This window comes from Aedes albopictus, chromosome 1, assembly GCF_035046485.1.
Source record: "Aedes albopictus strain Foshan chromosome 1, AalbF5, whole genome shotgun sequence".
NCBI classification, from domain to species: Eukaryota; Metazoa; Arthropoda; class Insecta; order Diptera; family Culicidae; genus Aedes; species Aedes albopictus.
Genome location: NC_085136.1, coordinates 141,311,236 through 141,329,505, shown reverse-complemented (window position 1 = coordinate 141,329,505; position 18,270 = coordinate 141,311,236). Strand labels below are relative to the sequence as shown.

General features: G+C 39.9%; 1 protein-coding gene across 1 annotated transcript; it reads left to right on the top strand.

Annotated features, from left to right (window-relative positions):
* The first annotated feature begins 13,010 nt into the window (after positions 1 to 13,010).
* LOC134285730 (uncharacterized) lies at positions 13,011 to 18,027 on the top strand. Its single transcript, XM_062847070.1, has 2 exons — positions 13,011 to 13,719; positions 17,345 to 18,027. The coding sequence occupies exons 1-2, from the start codon at positions 13,367 to 13,369 to the stop codon at positions 17,352 to 17,354; spliced, it is 363 nt and encodes a 120-aa protein (XP_062703054.1). The 5' UTR covers positions 13,011 to 13,366; the 3' UTR covers positions 17,355 to 18,027.
* The last annotated feature ends 243 nt before the right edge of the window (positions 18,028 to 18,270 follow it).

Below are 18,270 nucleotides of genomic sequence, written 5' to 3'. Positions count from 1 at the left end.
ACGTTGACGTTTGGCTTATTGCAAAAGCTTCCGCAAATTCCGTAATAAAGAAAAAAAAATATCTGTAAATATTTATTTAATAATTTGTAATAAATATTTTTTGAAATTTCAATAATGCTTAGTTTATTTTCAATCCATAACTTTGAAAATAATAATTATTCTTTTAGCAGTTTTTGTACAGCTTAGGTAAATACATGCAAACTAAAGTGTCTCGAGTATACCAAAGTGGCGAATCCTTGTCGTTTTGACAGGTCTCCTGCTCGATTGGAACTATGGGGATGACATAAAATCTAAAGTGTCTCGAGTATACCAAAGTGGCGAATCCTTGTCGTTTTGACAGGTCTCCTGCTCGATTGGAACTATGGGGATGACATAAAATCGACTGTTCCAATTTTGACGTTTCTCCTCTTTGTTTTATCCAGGCTCGTTAATAAAATCGACTGTTCCAATTTTGACGTTTCTCCTCTTTGTTTTATCCAGGCTCGTTAATGCAAACAAGAAAGCATGTTTTCTGGGCAAACATAAGCTAAACCAAAAGTTTCTCTATGCCAAGAACTTTTTGTAGACATCAATAATGAATAAATATATTATACGTATTGTGAACAAATATGCTCGGTTAACTAACTTTTTACAAATGTTATTGAAATGCATTCTATTTTCACGCATTATATGAGACAAGCTTGCATTTCTTTACAAAACTTTATGAATCTTGCATAGTGACATCGTTTATGAATGTAGCATAAATGCCTCATCGGCCCAAGATAATTGAAGCCAATCGCTGTGGACATTACACTCAAAAAAATTTACACGTCTGAGCAATGTGTTTTACATATAGATTTGCGCAAATTGTAAAACTTTTGAAAGTCACGTGTAGAACATATACAATCGCCAACTTCATTTTTCCCTCGGACTATAAAGCAGCCCACATGATTGTAATGTGTACCTCACGTGGAATCCGAATGAAATACATATGTATTCTGATTGAAGTGCCAATTAATTCACCTTTTCAATCTAATGAAATTCAAATTGTGAATATTATGTTTCCAGTTCAAAACCGAATTAGCGACATTTTTTCTTTGACTTCCGCTGCTTTTGCCTTGCGTTAAACACAATGTCGGAAGTGGGGCGCTGTATAGAGCACCAGGTGTACAATACAGCGCCCCACTTCCGACAGTGTGTTTAACGCAAGGCAAAAGCAGCGGAAGTCAAAGAAAAAATGTCGCTAATTCGGTTTTGAACTGGAAACATAATACATAAATGTCATATCGAACTACATACGCATTTTATGTTATAATGCACATGGATCATTGTTTGCTACCCATGTAATCCTCGAGGCAAAAATTCTTTGTAAAGTGCCCTTATTTCACGCGAGCTCTATTTTACCATCAAGATTTTAGTTTTGAACTTCGAATGACTTTTTAAATCTTTTGACATTCAAATTAAAATCGTGAAAGCAAAATCGAGAGCTCGCGCGAAATACAGACACTTCACTTTAAAGGTGAATTCCATACTCTGTTTTGATTAAAACTCGAAGTTTGTAATTGTTATAACATTGTTGTTTCTTTTATTTAGCTTGTTCAATGTTATGCTAAATTTGATAGTAAAAATATTATACTTACATTATTCTTTCACTAGTTCACGCTTCCGGCACATCCCTGGGCACATCAGATTCTGGAATCTCCACTCGGAAGATCACTATCCGGTGGATGCAACTTCGTATTATGGGTTGGAACAACAGCCGGCACTTTGCTAGCAAGTATGTTCCCAATCCACAAGGTTGACTGTATCCATCTGTGGTGTATCGTTTTCCCGGTTCGGTGGCATTCAGCCCCAACGCGCAAGTTGCTGCACGATTAACGGAATGTCCACCCGCGGAATTTCCCTTCATCGCCGATATCCTTAGTACGACAGTCACGCATTAAATTGAGAAACACACTCATTTATCCTGTAGAAGTAATGGAAGTTTTATAAAATAACAGCTTTTTTATGTAAAAATAACGAGTCTTACCCTGCATTTCAGTTGAAATGGCCGACGGCACGATCACTTTATGTTGCTGGTTGGCCATGTTGAAAACCGTTTGACGTTTGAAGGTTTTTTCATGGGTCATGTGTCACCAATTATGATATCCATTTGGAAAAAACAGTAGCGCAAATTCATTTGAAAAATTTCTTCAAGTTAAATAGTATCACATGTGAGATTGTAAAGTTTGGCTGTTTGATTCAGTTAAAAATAGACGCATTCGAACACAAAATGTAACAAAGCTTAGATTGAAGCACGGGGGTGATCACTTCAATAATAATATTTAATATGAGTATGCATACGATTAAATATATTTAAATTTATAGCTTTGTTTCGATGCTATAAAAGTGCACTTGAACTGAAATTTTGGTCAAAGCAAACTTTGACTTAGTCTTGTTCCAATTTGTTTATTTGACTGTCAAAGAAAAAATACCATTGAAATAACCCAAGTTCTTTTTTTCCTTGTTCCAGTGAAAATTTCACACAATAGTTTACCCTACAGAGTTTAAGGATATAAATAAATTAATAAGAGCTTAAATTGGGGGTTCGATGTGATGCTCTTTGGAGCCTGGAATCGATTCTTTGCCATAGGAAACCATGCATGCAGGTTTCAATCCTCTGAAGTAAATAACGTCTTCAGGGGGTAGACGTCTGAGGGTTCAGACGTCTGAGGGGGTATTTCGTACCGCGGTACATCGGTAACAATAAACGTCCAGTATTCTGCGACCAAGACTATTTAAACCATACATATATACCAGTTTGTGGACAATTAGAGTAGACAATTAGGCAGCCTCGCAGCATCCTCACCAATCACTCAATATACCCTACGGTATCAAGCCAGTTTTCTCGGTACAACGTCGAAACAGCACTAACGCTAATCAGAGCACCAAATTGCAATCCGATATGTCCCCGTTTTGATGTACTTTTCAAGATATAAAATGACTAAAGCAATTCGCCTGAGTCAATAAAATACTCAAGTTTCCTCACACGCCGATATTCCAGTTACACTGATAGACAGCTTGCGGTAATAACGAGCACACAAATGTTTTCAAATTTACCATGGCAAAACGTGATCATCGACCAACAAACGCTTCTTGTGTGCGTTTTGTTTCCTCACTTATCAACCGGTTCGATAGCCGAGTGGTAGCGTCCGAGCCTGGTGATCTCAAGGTTCTTGGTTCGAATCCGGCTGCCAACAGACACTTTTTTTAATTGTAAATCGGGTCCATGGTAGAATTGAAAACATAAATCTGTTGTTGAGATGAAACGAAAATCAGTCTGCACAAATCAAGTGGCGTTGTGCATTTAAGTTGACCCTCAGAATAGTAATTTCAACTGCAAGCCGCCTTTCAGTGTAGATTAATCCGTAAAAAATGAAATACTATTTTGTATCACTTACAACACAATAACATATATTTTATACATAACTTTTAATCTTGTAGTTCAAAGTGAATTTTTTCGAAAATTTAAAAGTCAAAATGTGAATATAAAGGTTTTTTGATTTCATGCTAATATTCGGTGCACGATTCGGTCACAAAAGGCTACAAGACAAAATTTTCTGGGACAACAGCGGTGGGAATTTTGCAGATTTCGAGGAACGAGCAGCCTATTGTTCAATTTTTAAAATATATGTTACAGTTCCTGGCGATTGTAAGCAGCACTTGGGCAGCAACATCAAAATCTTTTCCCTAAAATGATAAAATATTGTAAGAAAATCGAAGAAAAGCGTAGAAATAATAAATACTTAAGATAATTGTCGACTTCGACAATGACAGATACAAACAATTGAAAAAATGTTGGATTTCAGTGACTACTGTGATTACTTAATGATATTTCAGTTCAGTGGCAGAAATTTTATAGCATACATATTTATGAAATTTGATTAAATATATTTAAAATTTCTCAATATTATTAGAGTGATCACCCCCGTGGATTGAAGTGAATTACATTGGATTCAGTGATGTAAGCTGTGCTGGGAATTCCATATTATGATTCAGATTTATCTAAGAGAACGTCCATAAATTACGTCACGCAAAAAATGACCATTTTCAACCCCCCCTCCCCCCTATGTCACACTTTTTGTATGGGACCTCCGAATTTTTTGTATGATTCGTCACACTTTGCTCAACCCCCTCCTCCCCCCTCAAAGCGTGACGTAATTTATGGACGTTCCCTAATGTGTTTTAAAAGCATAATACATTGGAAAAACACATCAGACTAACGTTGACGATTTTGACTCAGCTCATAAGTTAAAACACGTCAATCGATCGTGTCGATTTTTTTCAGTGTCTCTCTCTCTTCTTGGCGTAACGTCCTCATTGGGACAAAGCCTGCTTCTCAGCTTAGTGTTCTATGAGCACTTCCACAGTTATTAACTGAGAGCTTCCTCTGCCAATGACCATTTTGCATGCGTATATCGTGTGGCAGGCACGAAGATACTCTATGCCCAAGGAAGTCAAGGAAATTTCCTTTACGAAAAGATCCTGGACCGACCGGGAATCGAACCCGTCACCCTCAGCATGGTCATGCTGAATATCCGTGCGTTTACCGCCTCGGCTATATGGGCCCTATTTTTTCAGTGTATCAGAGAAAATAATTTTAATAATTTAATAGGTACACGGAGAGACGAAACTACCCAAAAGTGAGTTCTTTCCACCCAACTTCGGGGTTGCGTGCGTCAAGCCAATTTTGAGTTGATGGAATCGATGTTTTTGTTGGGTTGTTCCCGCTTGCTTCCATGTGAAAAAAAATACCTAATTTTAAGTTTTTTCCACCCAACCGAAATTTTGACTAGGTTGTATTCACTCAAATTTGAGTACTGTGCTAGAAACTCAGTGTTGGCTTGACGCACGGAACTGCAAAAGTTGGGTTGTTTCTCTCTTCACTCTCTGACAACAATAGAAAGAGCGCATGAAAAGGGAGATGAAAAAGAACTCAAAATTGAGTTTAAAAGTACCTAATTTTGAGTTTTTCAGTTTCTCCGTGAGAGAAGCGAATAGTGTGAAGCCAAAAATACCTTATCGAACCGTCAAACTGGTATCCTAATGAACAAAATCAACAAACCTTGACGATTGCCGCAAAAGTGAAGATAAGTATTGCACTCATTTCAAACAAATTTTCACCAAAGTTTCCAAATATTATGGACATTGATTTCTTGAATTAATGAAAATTGTTCCATTTTGGAACATCAGTTTCATAATTCCAAGTTAATACAACAACAGTATAAAAAGTTTTCAAATGCGGTATGTGCGATAGGCACTACCTTCGATGGGTGGATTAATCAGCTTTGCGACAGTTGCCAGCATCCGAGCAATGAAATCAAAACAGAAAAAGTGTTGCCGTTCAGGCGGTTGTTCACTCTTCGCTTCTCTACCTATTTTCTCTGAACATTATCTCTCTTGAGCATTTCCATGAGTTTCAAGATTTTGAAGATAATGAGCAAATTATTCAATAGCATGGAGAAGAATAGAAAATTGGGAAAAGATTTTTGCTTGCATTACAAAGTATTAAACTAAAATGGTTTTCATAATGTATTCGAACTAGATTCATTCTCTATGATAGGATAAGATGGTGATGCTCATCAGCTTTCATTTTCAAATCAAAGCATTTTGCCTCACATTTTTTCGATCAACGATCAAATCTGACTATACATGTCTTGTCTATGCTACCATTGCACTGAGATCCAAATGAATAAGGGCTGGGACATTCCACTTGTTCTCAAAGTGCAATTTAAGCAGCTCATGCATTTTTGATCAATAACGGCGCCGGCTACGTCCTTATATTGTGTGAAGAATTAGCATTAAGTTAAAATTCACAAATAAAAAAAAAAAAAAAAATACGTCCTTATAGTCAGTTGGGAAGGGAATTTAATGCTAGAGTGTGTTGGTTGTTGCTTCTAAAGACCGAGAGCACCTCTGCATCCCCAAAACCAGCACGGACTGGGGTATTTGTTAGGAAAGGATGGAAGAACTGGGAGTCACCGTTGGGTCGGTGATGCGATCCATGGATATGGGATATTTATAGTGTTCGTAAGGTGATAGATTGTTTGGTGATTACTGTGAAGGACAGGTGGCACAGTTCGCTTTGGTTGCATAACTTGTAGGCGTTATATACACTGTGCTGTGGAAGTTGGAAGGAAGGGAAACGAATTTTTGCAATTCGTTTCTCGTTTTAGCGTTGGCTATGAACATATGAATATACATTAGTTGTATTATGTAGAGAAGAGAGAGACAGAGAGCGAAAGTGGATAGAAAGATACAAAGTAGGATGAAAGAGACGGGCCAGGGATTGAACCCATGACCTTCTGCATACGAATCAGAAGCGGTAGTCACTAGATCACCAAGCCCAGCATTTTGGCTCGCATTTTTTCAAGCACAAATCCGAAGATTTGTTAAACGCATTGTTCTGAAAATGCTACTTATACACTATAGTGATTACTGCGAGTGAGCAAGCAATGAGTAGCATTTTCAGATCAATTTGTTTGATGAATGTCCAGATGGGCTCGAGAAATTTAAGTTAAATAAAAAGCGGTCTTTGGGGCTGTCCATAAACCACGTGGTCATTTTTTGGGGAATTCTCAACCCCCCCCCCCCCCCCCGCGTGGTCATTAGTCCATACAAAATTTTTTATTCGTCCATACAAAATGGTCATTGGCCGAACCCCCCCCCCCCCCCCCCCTTATGACCACGTGGTTTATGGACAGCCCCTTTGTGGCAGACATTTTAGCAATCGTGACCTTAAACCAGTGGTCCTCAGGCTTACTGTCTACGCGGGCCATAATTGAATTGTACAAGAAGGCTGCGGGCCGCAAGGCATTTAAGAATTTATTTTGATAAAATTTTAATAGAGTTTCAGGATTTAACTTGGATATACGAGCCGTGCTTTATATTCTACACTCTTAAACCAAGGAGCTTATTATCCCTTTCGTGCTGAACCAACATAATTGTGCTGTTGAGCGGTAACAGTTTTGCATATTTTTTTTCATCTGTTTAGACTTTGTTCTATATGATGTAAATTGTTCCATTAATTTAGCCACAAACTTGCTAAAAACGTCCGTCGCTACCAATAAGCAAGTGCTTCGCTTCTTTCCCGATACCGGTAGTGGCCCTATAAAGTCCAGTGTGACAAATTGCCATTGGAGGGGTCACATTTTTGTTTCCTGACTTGCTCGTTTGGCAAGTTAAACATTCTCTGCAAATTTTCCTAATTTGTTGATTCATCCTTGGCCAAAAGAATCGCTCTTTGACCGCCGCAACTGTTTTCTCGAACCCAAAGTTGGCTTTTTCATGTTCCTGTCGAACGATAGGGACCCTTTCCGCTTCTGTCGGTAGACGTTTCCATAAGAATCGTGGATCCTTCTGACGACTGGAGTTCTTAACGTATTTAAAAATCTGTCCATCTATCACCCGATATTCGCCGTGATGTACGGATCGGCCTGGATGTTTGCCGCAAGTTCTTCGTAATTTGGGTCCGGTTGAACAACCATTAACGACTCGATCGATCTTGACAGGCATTCTGCCGTTATATTATTTTTGCCTTTACGATATTCTAGCTCGATATCGTATGATTGAATACGGAGGGCCCAGCGCAACAGCTTCGAGTTCCCCGATTCTGCTCCTATCTTAAATAGCCACAGTAAGCTTCTTGCGTCCGTGACTACCTTAAATCTCGTCCCTTCCACGTAATGACGGAAATTATCGATCGCTAACAGAACGCCTAAGCATTCTTTCTCCACTGCGGAGTACTTTCTCTGAGTAGAGCTAAGCTTTTTGCTAAAATATCCGACTACCCTAGTTTCGCCTTCTTGGTTCTGAACTAAGGCAGCTCCCACCGCGTTTTCTGAAGCATCGGATTCAATGACAAAAGGTTTGGTGAAGTCGGGGTTCGCCAAAATTAGCGCTGAGGTTAGCACTGACTTGAGTTCCGTAAAAGCGACCTCTGCCTCCTCGGTCCACGTAAACTTCTTCTTCTCCTTTTTCAACAAGTCCGTTATCGGCGCTGTGATTCTGCTGTATTCTTGAATGAATCTCTGGTAGAAACCAGCTAGACCCATTAGTCTTCTAATGTCCTTAACAGATTTTGGCCGGGCGTAATCCAGAATGGGCTGGATTCTCGAACGGTCAAACTCCCCTTTCCGTCAAAAGATAACCTAGGTACATTACTTTTTTCCTGCAAAAACGTGATTTTTCTAAGGAAATTGTCAGCTGAGCTTTCCTGAGACGCTCTGCGACGATGCCAAGTAACCGGATGTGTTCGTCTTGACTTTCAGTGGCGATAACGATGTCATCGAGATAAACAAATACAAAAGGCTTCAGATCAAATCCAATGACTTTGTTCATCAAACGGCACATCGTAAATGGCGCGTTACTTTACATAAATCGAAATAGGCCTTTTGATGTGCGGAATGCGGTGTAGTTTCTACATTCCTCTTTTAATGGTATTTGGAAATACGCATCTATTATTATTATCTTTATTATCGAGACTTTCAGCCGATGGCTGGTTCATCTCCGAATACGCATCTTTTAAGTCGATGATTGAATAGTATTTTGCATGACCTAGCCTGTGAAAAATACTTGTATGTGTGAAAACAAATATTTGTTTACGTTGCCTGTAAAATTTACCACAACAAGGTAAACAAAGAGTGGGCAAAAATGGTAAAACATGAAAAAGTTTAATCTGTCGCATATTTTTTATTTACAATTTATCTACGTAGTCAACGCTAGAAATCAAAAGAGTAGTTCTTTCAAATAAGGAAAAATAATAATTGCTTTTTTGGGAAATCTAAGAGTTCTGGTGGCCAAAGTTGAGAAATTTGTATGGAGATTTCACTTTTTTGCGCTCCGTCACGAAAGGGTTATGTGTTATAATTCAATCACCCTGGGCAAAGGCACAACCTTATGATCATCTTGATTGCTGTCAGGTCTCGGGGCTTGAATGAACCTTTACTCTACAGAGAAACACATGGCCATTTACTTAACCACACATTCTTTTCCAGCTCAATACGCAAATCAATCTCCCACCTTTCCTAATCCTTAATGCCACGCAAAACTTAAAAGCCGCCGGGCTAAAGACGTTGTAATGCCTACTCCCAAATTCCACGGTGTATTATAGATGATGTAAGTCCTTGGACTTGCATTGGAAACTTGGCTCTATGACCTCCTTGTGCATCAATAAAATAAAATGTAAAATAATACACTCAATAATGCTCATCAATCAGCTTCCGCGTCTTCTTTTTGTATTTTTGCATACATTTATAAAATTGAGCCACTGAAAAGTTAATAATGTTGGAAATGCTAAGCCTTAGAGATTTGCGGATCCTTCGCAGAGTGCGGGATTCGAGACGCACATTCGAGTCGAACGGGGGCGACTCCTACGTACAGCAGAGGACACTCAGGCTTTAGTATATGTTTTTCTACTAAACCATAGGGGGAAAATCTGCTCAACAGACACCCGAGCAGGAAGGTTCAGGTAGTGTGGGGTTAAGGCCATCTTCTACAACAAATGTATAAGCTAGGACTACTCTCTCCTCGACCCACTAAACAAATTTTATGGTCGCCAAACCCTTCGTCTCTCCGGAACTACTCTCTAAAGGCATTGCTTTAGAGAGGAGCTAGTGCACATCGCACCCTCATGGTTAGCTGCGTAGCCTGCAGCACCGAACATCGATGACACGCTTTGGGGAGTCCATCACGATAGCATGCTGGCGCTTAGTCAGTTTCCCGGGTGGCTTTCACCACTCCCTTTTTCCTCGGAAGGCGGGCAGGGTCAAACCCACGCCTGCTTCCAACTGCACAGCAAGTACCAATAATTGATAGTACCGCGTGCACATCGGCCACACTCTACGCTGGGAACGAAAGCTGCAAAATAGTGTTAGATTGGAACCCATCAGGACATCGCAGCAGAGGAAGACCCAGAGGCTCAAATTTGACCTGGTCACACTTCTCTAACAAGTTTCTGTTGGTTTCCTCGAACTCTGAAAATTTCATGCAGCTCAGATCTGACCTCACGATACTCATCGCATCCTCACACGGGTATTGTGACGAGTTCTTCTGCGTTACTGATCTCGTCTGGATTTTTAACCCTCAGAGTCGCCTTCGCTGTAAGAGCCCTCACCTGAATGCCCTCACCAAGGACTTCTTCCGCCAGACATTTGTAGAAGCCGCCCTTGGGTTTCTTATCGCGCTTGAGCTCGAGGATCATTTCACTTGATACGAGTACGCCTAATACTACGCACGTCGGCTCCCAGATCCACGAGGCTTCAAGACTTCCGATCCGAGTACTTGGACTGTTCAGTCTTGATGACGAGCGCGTCGCCCTTCTCGCTCTTGGCACCTTCCGTCCTACGTTTTCAAGGTCAGGTTTCCTTATGCTTGCGGTTTCTTCCTTTTCTTCTTTCTCTCTACTTTGGTCCAAGGGGCGTCCTTCCCCTGACCAGCTCTATCTTGTGGTTGTTGATCATCAATCAATGGTCGCAACCCCCCGTTCCCTTCGATCCGGGATGGGCCGGCCTTTTCAGCATAACTACCGACCTTCGGGGTTAGCATCCGTCTAGCCTTGCGGGCGCCATCTGGTAGCTGCTCACCTGATGGCTGCCTCACACGCTTCAGCATTTACTTGTTATCAACAATAGCATCCGCTACACCATAGACTGATTGATTGATTGATTTGTCCTTATTAAAGAGACTTTCAGCCCTTGACTGGTTCGTCTCTCTACCAGAGCGTTCATGATTAACAAAAAATTTAATCATGATTAATCATTGATGATTAAAATTTCAATTTTGGTGATTATTGATTATGATTAATGATTAATTTGATTTTTAGGATGATTAAAGATTATGATTAATGATTAAAATTGGTTTTATCTATGATTATTGATTATGATTAATGAATAAAAATGGCTCATTGATTAAAAATCATGATTAATCATGATTAATCAATCACAAAAAACTGGAAATGATTAAACTATATTTATTGTTTAACATGTTTGTTGCGACCCCTCGGCAGTGTTGAGAATACTCACTTGCAAGAGTGATACTCACTTGCTTCTATCTCAATCCAGAAGCATGCTATCAAAAAATGATGTTTGAAGGGCTTTTAGATTGTAGTTTAATCTAAAAGTTTGCCGAATAAAGTAAAGATCGCAGACGCATACCAAAGTTGTAAGAGAGCTGTGAGTACGAGGTGAGTAAAATTCGTGTAATTCATACTCACCTTGTGCTCACAGCTCTCTCACAGTTTTGTTATGCGTTTGCAACCTTTACTTTATTCGGCAAACTTTTAGGTTAAACTACAATCTAAAAGACCTTCAAACACCATTTTTTGATAGCATGCTTCTGGACTGAGGTAGAAGCAAGTGAGTATAACCACAGACAAACAGACGTAACACCTTGAACGATTTTCATGGAAATCCATCGCCCAGTTCACACTACCATCACCTGGTGGAAAAGTTGCACGAATCACTGTGTTGTGCAATATCGTCAACAGAAGGCGCTAGTGTGAAACGTCAAACGCATTGGAAAACGATGCGCGCGCCTCTGGTTGTGAAAGCCACAACTGTGAAAATTTAAAATGATCGTTAAAAGCGTGGTCGATGGAAATTTCGCAAGTGTTACGTCTGTTTGTCTGTGGTATAACTTTTCGCAAGTGAGTATTCCCAACACTGCCCCTCGGTCGGCGCGTCTCTACACAAGTCAAACGAATAAGGGTCAGCTGTGGTAACGTCAACGTGACGTGTAGGTTGCCACCGAGCGATCCGCTCGCCGTTGATGAATTGCAGAAAAAATCAAAACAGAAGCTACATGGAATGTGATGTGCAGTGAATGCTAGCCAAATTATTAGAATTCGTTAATCTTATACTGTTATTATTAGCATTAGTAGATCGAACGTGAACTTATGTACTCGATTGAATAGTGTGCTGGTATGCTTTGAATTCGTGGGCCTCATACCTTAATTTGAACTTAAATCTAGTTTTTTTCTCTTAGATAACCTATAATTGAAATAGTACGGTGGTAAATCTAATCACAATTAGTTAATACTAAGTTCTAAAACTACAGAACTACTACGTAAGTTGAACATTATTGAAAATTGAACTCCTAACATACTGAACAAGATCTAATTGGACAGGTGGGCAGATCCCTTTGATGCTCTAGTCGTTGCGTCAGTACTTTAGCGAAAGTGGTCCAGGTAAATCTAATGGATTACCAGCTTTTGCAAAAATTGCAACAGATGGCGCTAGTGAGCAGGAGTTTTTCACTTTTAAAATGTATGGAGAAATTAATAAAAATCGGTTTCTTGACCAATTAAACATTTTATTAGAAAAAATATTTGGTACAGGTTGTAGGCCATAATGATAGCAATCTACGGTACCAAATATTTTTTACCAAAATTTCGGCATATTTAAAATATTTGGAAAAATGTTCAAATTCCCATACATTATTTCGACCGATAACTTCTGCCTCGATTTTGGTTGATCTTCGTTTGCCTATACATGGCATCACTTAAAGTGTCTCGAGTATACCAAAGTGGCGAATCCTTGTCGTTTTGACAGGTCTCCTGCTCGATTGGAACTATGGGGATGACATAAAATCGACTGTTCCAATTTTGACGTTTCTCCTCTTTGTTTTATCCAGGCTCGTTAGCATCACTAATATACATGGATTCGTATTTACCCATCTGTCAATTCGTGAACAAAAAAAAAATAAAAAAAAAAAAGTTTGAAACTGTTTGGAGCTTGGAGCGGCAACACGGAAGCAGAAATCTCCGGTAAAAATTCAATATAATTACACAAATAACATTACATTTCATTATCATTTGTTCATTCACTGACTATTTCAGGTGTAATAGTTTTCCCCGCAGCCACAGCAGTCAGCAAGTAGCCGTCGTCCGGACGAAAAATACACACAGCAGGCATTGATTAGTTCAGCGACGAAGGGTTCGAAAGCCAGGATGGTGCAGTTTAACGAGATTGGATAAAACACCGAAACAGGTAGGTACACTCGAGACACTCTAGTGCTGTTTTGTTTTTCCGTATCAAAAAATGAGTTCCGGATTTAATTAGGTTCTCTGTTATTTAGGTCGACTTACACCGAGGAACCGGACGCCAGCCGGAGGAAGGTTCTCAAATCCTCAAATCAAGAAACGAGTCAAGAAAGTTTGCCGGTTCCATAGTGCTGATGCAGTGTCACTCAAAACCTGGCCTTCGGGCATGCGAGGCCGATGGCGACCCGATTGTTTGGCCTTTTCTGCAATCTCCCGAGGGGACTACCGACCGATGTCGAAAAGCCTCAAGAGATATCACCTAGAACAGTACCGGTACCAAGAATTCCGGATTAAGTTTTTGACACGGATATGCCGACCTTGCTGGAAGCGGAGCTGTTCTGCAATACCTTCTGGAAACTTATCAATCCGAAGTCAGTGCAAATGCCGGAAATCGTTAACGCCACCATGCAGCTTATTTTCAACATCATGATCCCTCCTGGCCATGGGCTGCCATCTAGTCGCTGGACACTATCTCTGATTACTACATGTTCGGGGTTAAAAACGTACTCCTACGGATCGCACTGGAAGATACCATCCCGCAGTTCACCAGCTGCATCAAGGTTCGGTACGACTTTAGCACGGATCCGGCCATCGGAGCAAGCGGTTGGTGAGGGAACTGGATTCCTAAAATGCTTCTTTAGGGGGCCTTTCGGTGCGTCGAGGTAAGTCGATTTAGATTGAGAAAGTTCGTTCCCCATAACTGTCATTTTCTGATTCGACGGGTAAAATCCAGCCGGTGATTTGTTTTTCCCTGGCTAAGTCAATATTTTATTGCTGGTTCCTGTGGGGATTCCTCCAGGAGTTCTTACCGTAAATTCTGCTGGAGTTTTCCATGCATGGATTCCTCCTAGAGGTAGAATACCTCTAGGGATTTCTCGTGGAATTCCATTTAAGAACCAATTGGGAACCTTCCAGGAATTCCTTCAGGGATTTATCTAGGAGTTCATGCAAGGGTTTCTCAAGGAATTTCATTAGGGATCCTTCCACAAGTTTCTTTGGGGATTCCTCCACGAGTTTTCTCTAGGTTTAAACCAGAAGTTTATTCAGGGAATTGTTAAGAAGCTCCACAAGATATTTCATAGAATTCTCCACGTTTTCTTTCAGGGATTTCTCCAAGAATTATTTCAGTGAATCCTCTTTGAGTTCTTCCAGGGATTGATCTAGGAGTTTTTAGTTTTAATCAAGGACTTCCTTTGGGGATTTCTCCAGGAGTTCCATAAGACATCCTTCCAGGAGTACTTTCATGGAGTTCTTTCATGGCTTCTTTCAGCATTCTCTTCAGGTATTCCAGAGGTTCCTTCAGTAAATCCTTCCAGAATCCTTAGGGTAGGTCCAGGTCTAGGAGTTCCTGTAGGGATTCCTCCAGGAGTTCCTACAGGATTTTCTTTAAAAAAAATCATTGGAGATCCTGCCAAAAGTTTATATGGGGATTCCTCGATGAGTTCTCTCCGTAAATCGTGATGGATTTCTTCCATGGATTCCTCCAGGATTTCCTTCAAGGTTTAAGTTAAGGGGTTATACATATGTACATGTTGAGGTCGAGCAAAAAATCGTTTTAGGAGTTTTTACCAGTGAATCCACTTTGAATTCTTCCAGTGATTCCTTCGGAAGTTTTAAGGTTTAATACAAGAGTTCCTTCAGGAATTTCTCAAGGAGTTTCATCAGAAATCCTTCCAGGAGTTCCTCCATGGAGTCCTGCTGAAGCTCTTTCATAGTTTTCTTCAGTACTCCCTTCAGGTATTTCTATAGGAATTGCTTCAGTTAATACTGCCAGAGTCCTTTGGGGATTCCTCCAGGAGTACCTTCCGTGCATCATGTTGGAATATTTCCATGGATTCCTCCAGGGGTTCTATCAAGGTTCGACCCAGGAGTTCCGTGAGGGATTTCTCATAAAGCTCAATTTAGTATCCTTCCAGATATTCCTGCAGAAGTCAATTCAAGCCAGGAGTTTCTTTGGGGGGATTTCTCGTGGAGAATTTGAATCCTTCCAGGAATTCCTTCTGGATTTTATCTACAAGTTCCAAATCAGGAGGGACTTCAGGGATTTCTCAAGAAGTTGAATTGAAGATCCTTCCAAGAATTCCGTCAAATAATCCACCAGGATTTTTTTTTTGTATTTCTCCAGGACTTCCTGCAGTGAATCATTCTTGAGTTCATACAAAGATTCCTCCAAGAGTTCCTTTAGGGATTCCTCCAGGAGTTTCTTTACGGTATATTCCAGGGTTTCCTTCAGCGATTTCTCAAGAAGTTAGGCATCTTTCCAGAAGTTCCTTTGCGGATTTCTCCAGGAGGTTTTTAAATTTTTAATCCAGGAGTTCCTTCAGGGATTTCTTAAGGAATACCATTTGAAATCCTTCCGGGAGTTCCTTCAACGAATCCTCCCGGATTTTTTTTTACAGGTGTTCCTGCAAGATTAAATCCTGGAGTTCCTGCAAAGATTTTTAAATGAGTTCCATTAGCGATTCTTCCAGGAGTGTTATCAAAGTATGCTGTAAATTTTCTTTTAGGATTTCCTTAAGTGAATCCTCATGGAATCCTCCAGGAAATTTATTTAGCAGTTCTTACAAGGTTTGATACAACAGTTCTTTCAGGGATTTCTCAAGGAGTTCCATTAGGAATCCTTCCAGGAGATCCTTTGTGGAATCCTCCTGGGATTCTTTCATGACTTCCTTTAGTATTTCTTCCAGGGATTACTCCAGGAGTTTGTTTAGGGATCCCTTCAAAATTTTTTTTTTGAGAAATCCTGCAGGGGTTCCTCCAAGAGTTCATTCAGGGTCTAAGAGTTCCTTTAAGAGATCCTTCCAAGAGTTCCTTTGGGAATTCCCCCAGGAGTGTGGAGCCTCGTAGCCGTGCGGTTAGGGTCACCAAGCTTATAATCGCACCATGCTATGGGGTGAGGGTTCGATTCCCGCTTCGGGTGTTGAAACTTTTCGTGAGAATAGTTTCTTCCACGTTTCCACTGGTGCATGCTCCGTTGTCCGTTGTCTAATGTTAAGTTTAAAACAGTCTGTACGGCCGAAAGCTGATGACGTTGTCCGTGCCTGTTTTTTTTTTAATCCTGCTGTAGTTCTTCCAGGGATTCCTCCAAAAGTTCCTTCAAGGTTTAATCTATGAGTTCCTACAAGGATTTCTCATGGAGTACCATCTGGCATTTGACCCAGGAGTTCTTTCAGAAAATTCCCAATGAATTTAATTTGGGATCTTTTCAGAAGTTCCTTTGTTGAAATCTTCCTGGAATTTTTTCATAGTTAAGAAAACTTAAGTATTTACTTTGGGAATTCCTGCAAGAGGTTCTTCAGTAAATCCTTCCGCAGTTATTCCAGGGGCTCCCTCAGGAGTTCCTGCAAGATTTAATCCAAGAGTTCCCGCAGATATTTTTTTTTAGAAATCCTTCAAGGAATTTCTTTGGGAACTCCTCGAGGAGTTTTTTCATGAATTCCTTCAGGAGTTCCTTCAAGGTTTAATCCAATTCCACCGGGGATCCTTCCTAGAGCCCCTTTAACCTTCCAGGACGCTCGCCATCAAGCAACCGAAACTGCACAGCGCTCGCGCTGCATACGACGAGCGAGGTTTTGTAGTGTTTTACTTTTTACAACAGCGCGCGTCCTGAAGAGTTAATGAATCCTCAAGGATTGCCTATAGGGATTAATTTAGGAGTTCCTTCAGAGGTGCCCAGGGAGTTACATTAATTATGCTTCCAGGAGTTCCTTCATTGAATCCTTTTGGAGTTCTTCCATGGTTCCCTTCAGAAATTCATTTAGAGGGATTCCTCCAATAGTTCTTTCAGTGAATCTTTCCCGAGCTCTTCTTCAGATTCTTTCTTGAGTTCTTTAAGGGGTTCCTTCAGGTATTGCGTTATGTGGATAGAACTAACGAACCCGAAAAATATGTGCGTAATTTTGGCCTTTTAACGAATGTCACTTTACGGTGAAAACAAAAAAATGAAACTAGTAAAGTACGGAAAACATGATTTTCTTATTTCATAATCCCACATTTCACTGAAATCAATAATTTACTGTATTTTTAATGTGTCACTGTGATCTGTTTTCACCGTGAAGTGAAATTAATAGAAGGGGCTATATTGTTCGTAAAATTTAAAACCGAAATTTTGACACGCAAAAATCCTTTTTTTTCTCCTAGACCGTGCACTGAATAGAGAACCAGGTCCGCTGCACAGCGCACTATTTGTCAGATCGGGAACGTATTCCCAATTTTTCAACTGTTTAAAAATTGGGAATTCGTTTCAGTACCTATTTTATGATTAACCCTTTTTTCGATATCTTTCAGTTTCTTCTGACAACCATGGCAGTTCAATACTTATCTCTCCGGCTACTAATCTACCCACATGGCGAACGCTTTTGTAGAGATTTCACATTCTGATTCTAGCCACCTACAACAGCGTTGGGAAAATCAAAAGGATTCGTATTTTACTGTTACATTTTTTTTAGGTAATAAAATGAATCTTGGGGGAGGGTGCTCAGTTTGACTCTATAAAAAAAACCGAAAATCCCAGGGTAAATTCACACTCTTCTCCAAAGTAGAAATATTCAAATAGTTCATGCATTTGATTTTTAGGTAAGACGATGCGAGGTAATGCATTACATATACATATATTTTTTTAAATCAAGCACTACTTAAAGCTGAAGAGAATATTATTCTGTCTCCTATAACTTTGAAATATATTCAAAGTGATAATTGTATAAATAATCAAATCTGGTTCATCAAGTTCTCCCAAGTTGCGTGGTAACGTGTTTTTTGTACCTTTTAGAAAACAGAAAATATGATTTAAAACTTTCTAACAGTTTATTTCTTCTACCAAATTTGATTAAACATTTTGTGTTATAACTTCCACCAAATTATTCAAGACTGTCAAAAAAGATATTCTTGAAATATATTGAAGTTTTTGACTTAAATGGTTCACTCTGCCCTCCCAGATTGCGAGGTGACGCAAAACACTTTAAACTTATGGAGTAACTCATGTTTTCCATAAGTTATTTTTTGAATATATTAGAATTTGTCGTTAAAAAGGTTCACTCTGTCCTCCCAGATTGCGAGGTGACGCAAAACACTTTCAACTTAAGGAATTACTCAAGTTGTCCATAAGTTATTCTTCGACTATATTAGAATTTGTCGTTAAAAAGGTTCACTCTGTCCTCCCAGATTGCGAGGTGACGCAAAACACTTTAAACTTATGGAGTAACTCATGTTTTCCA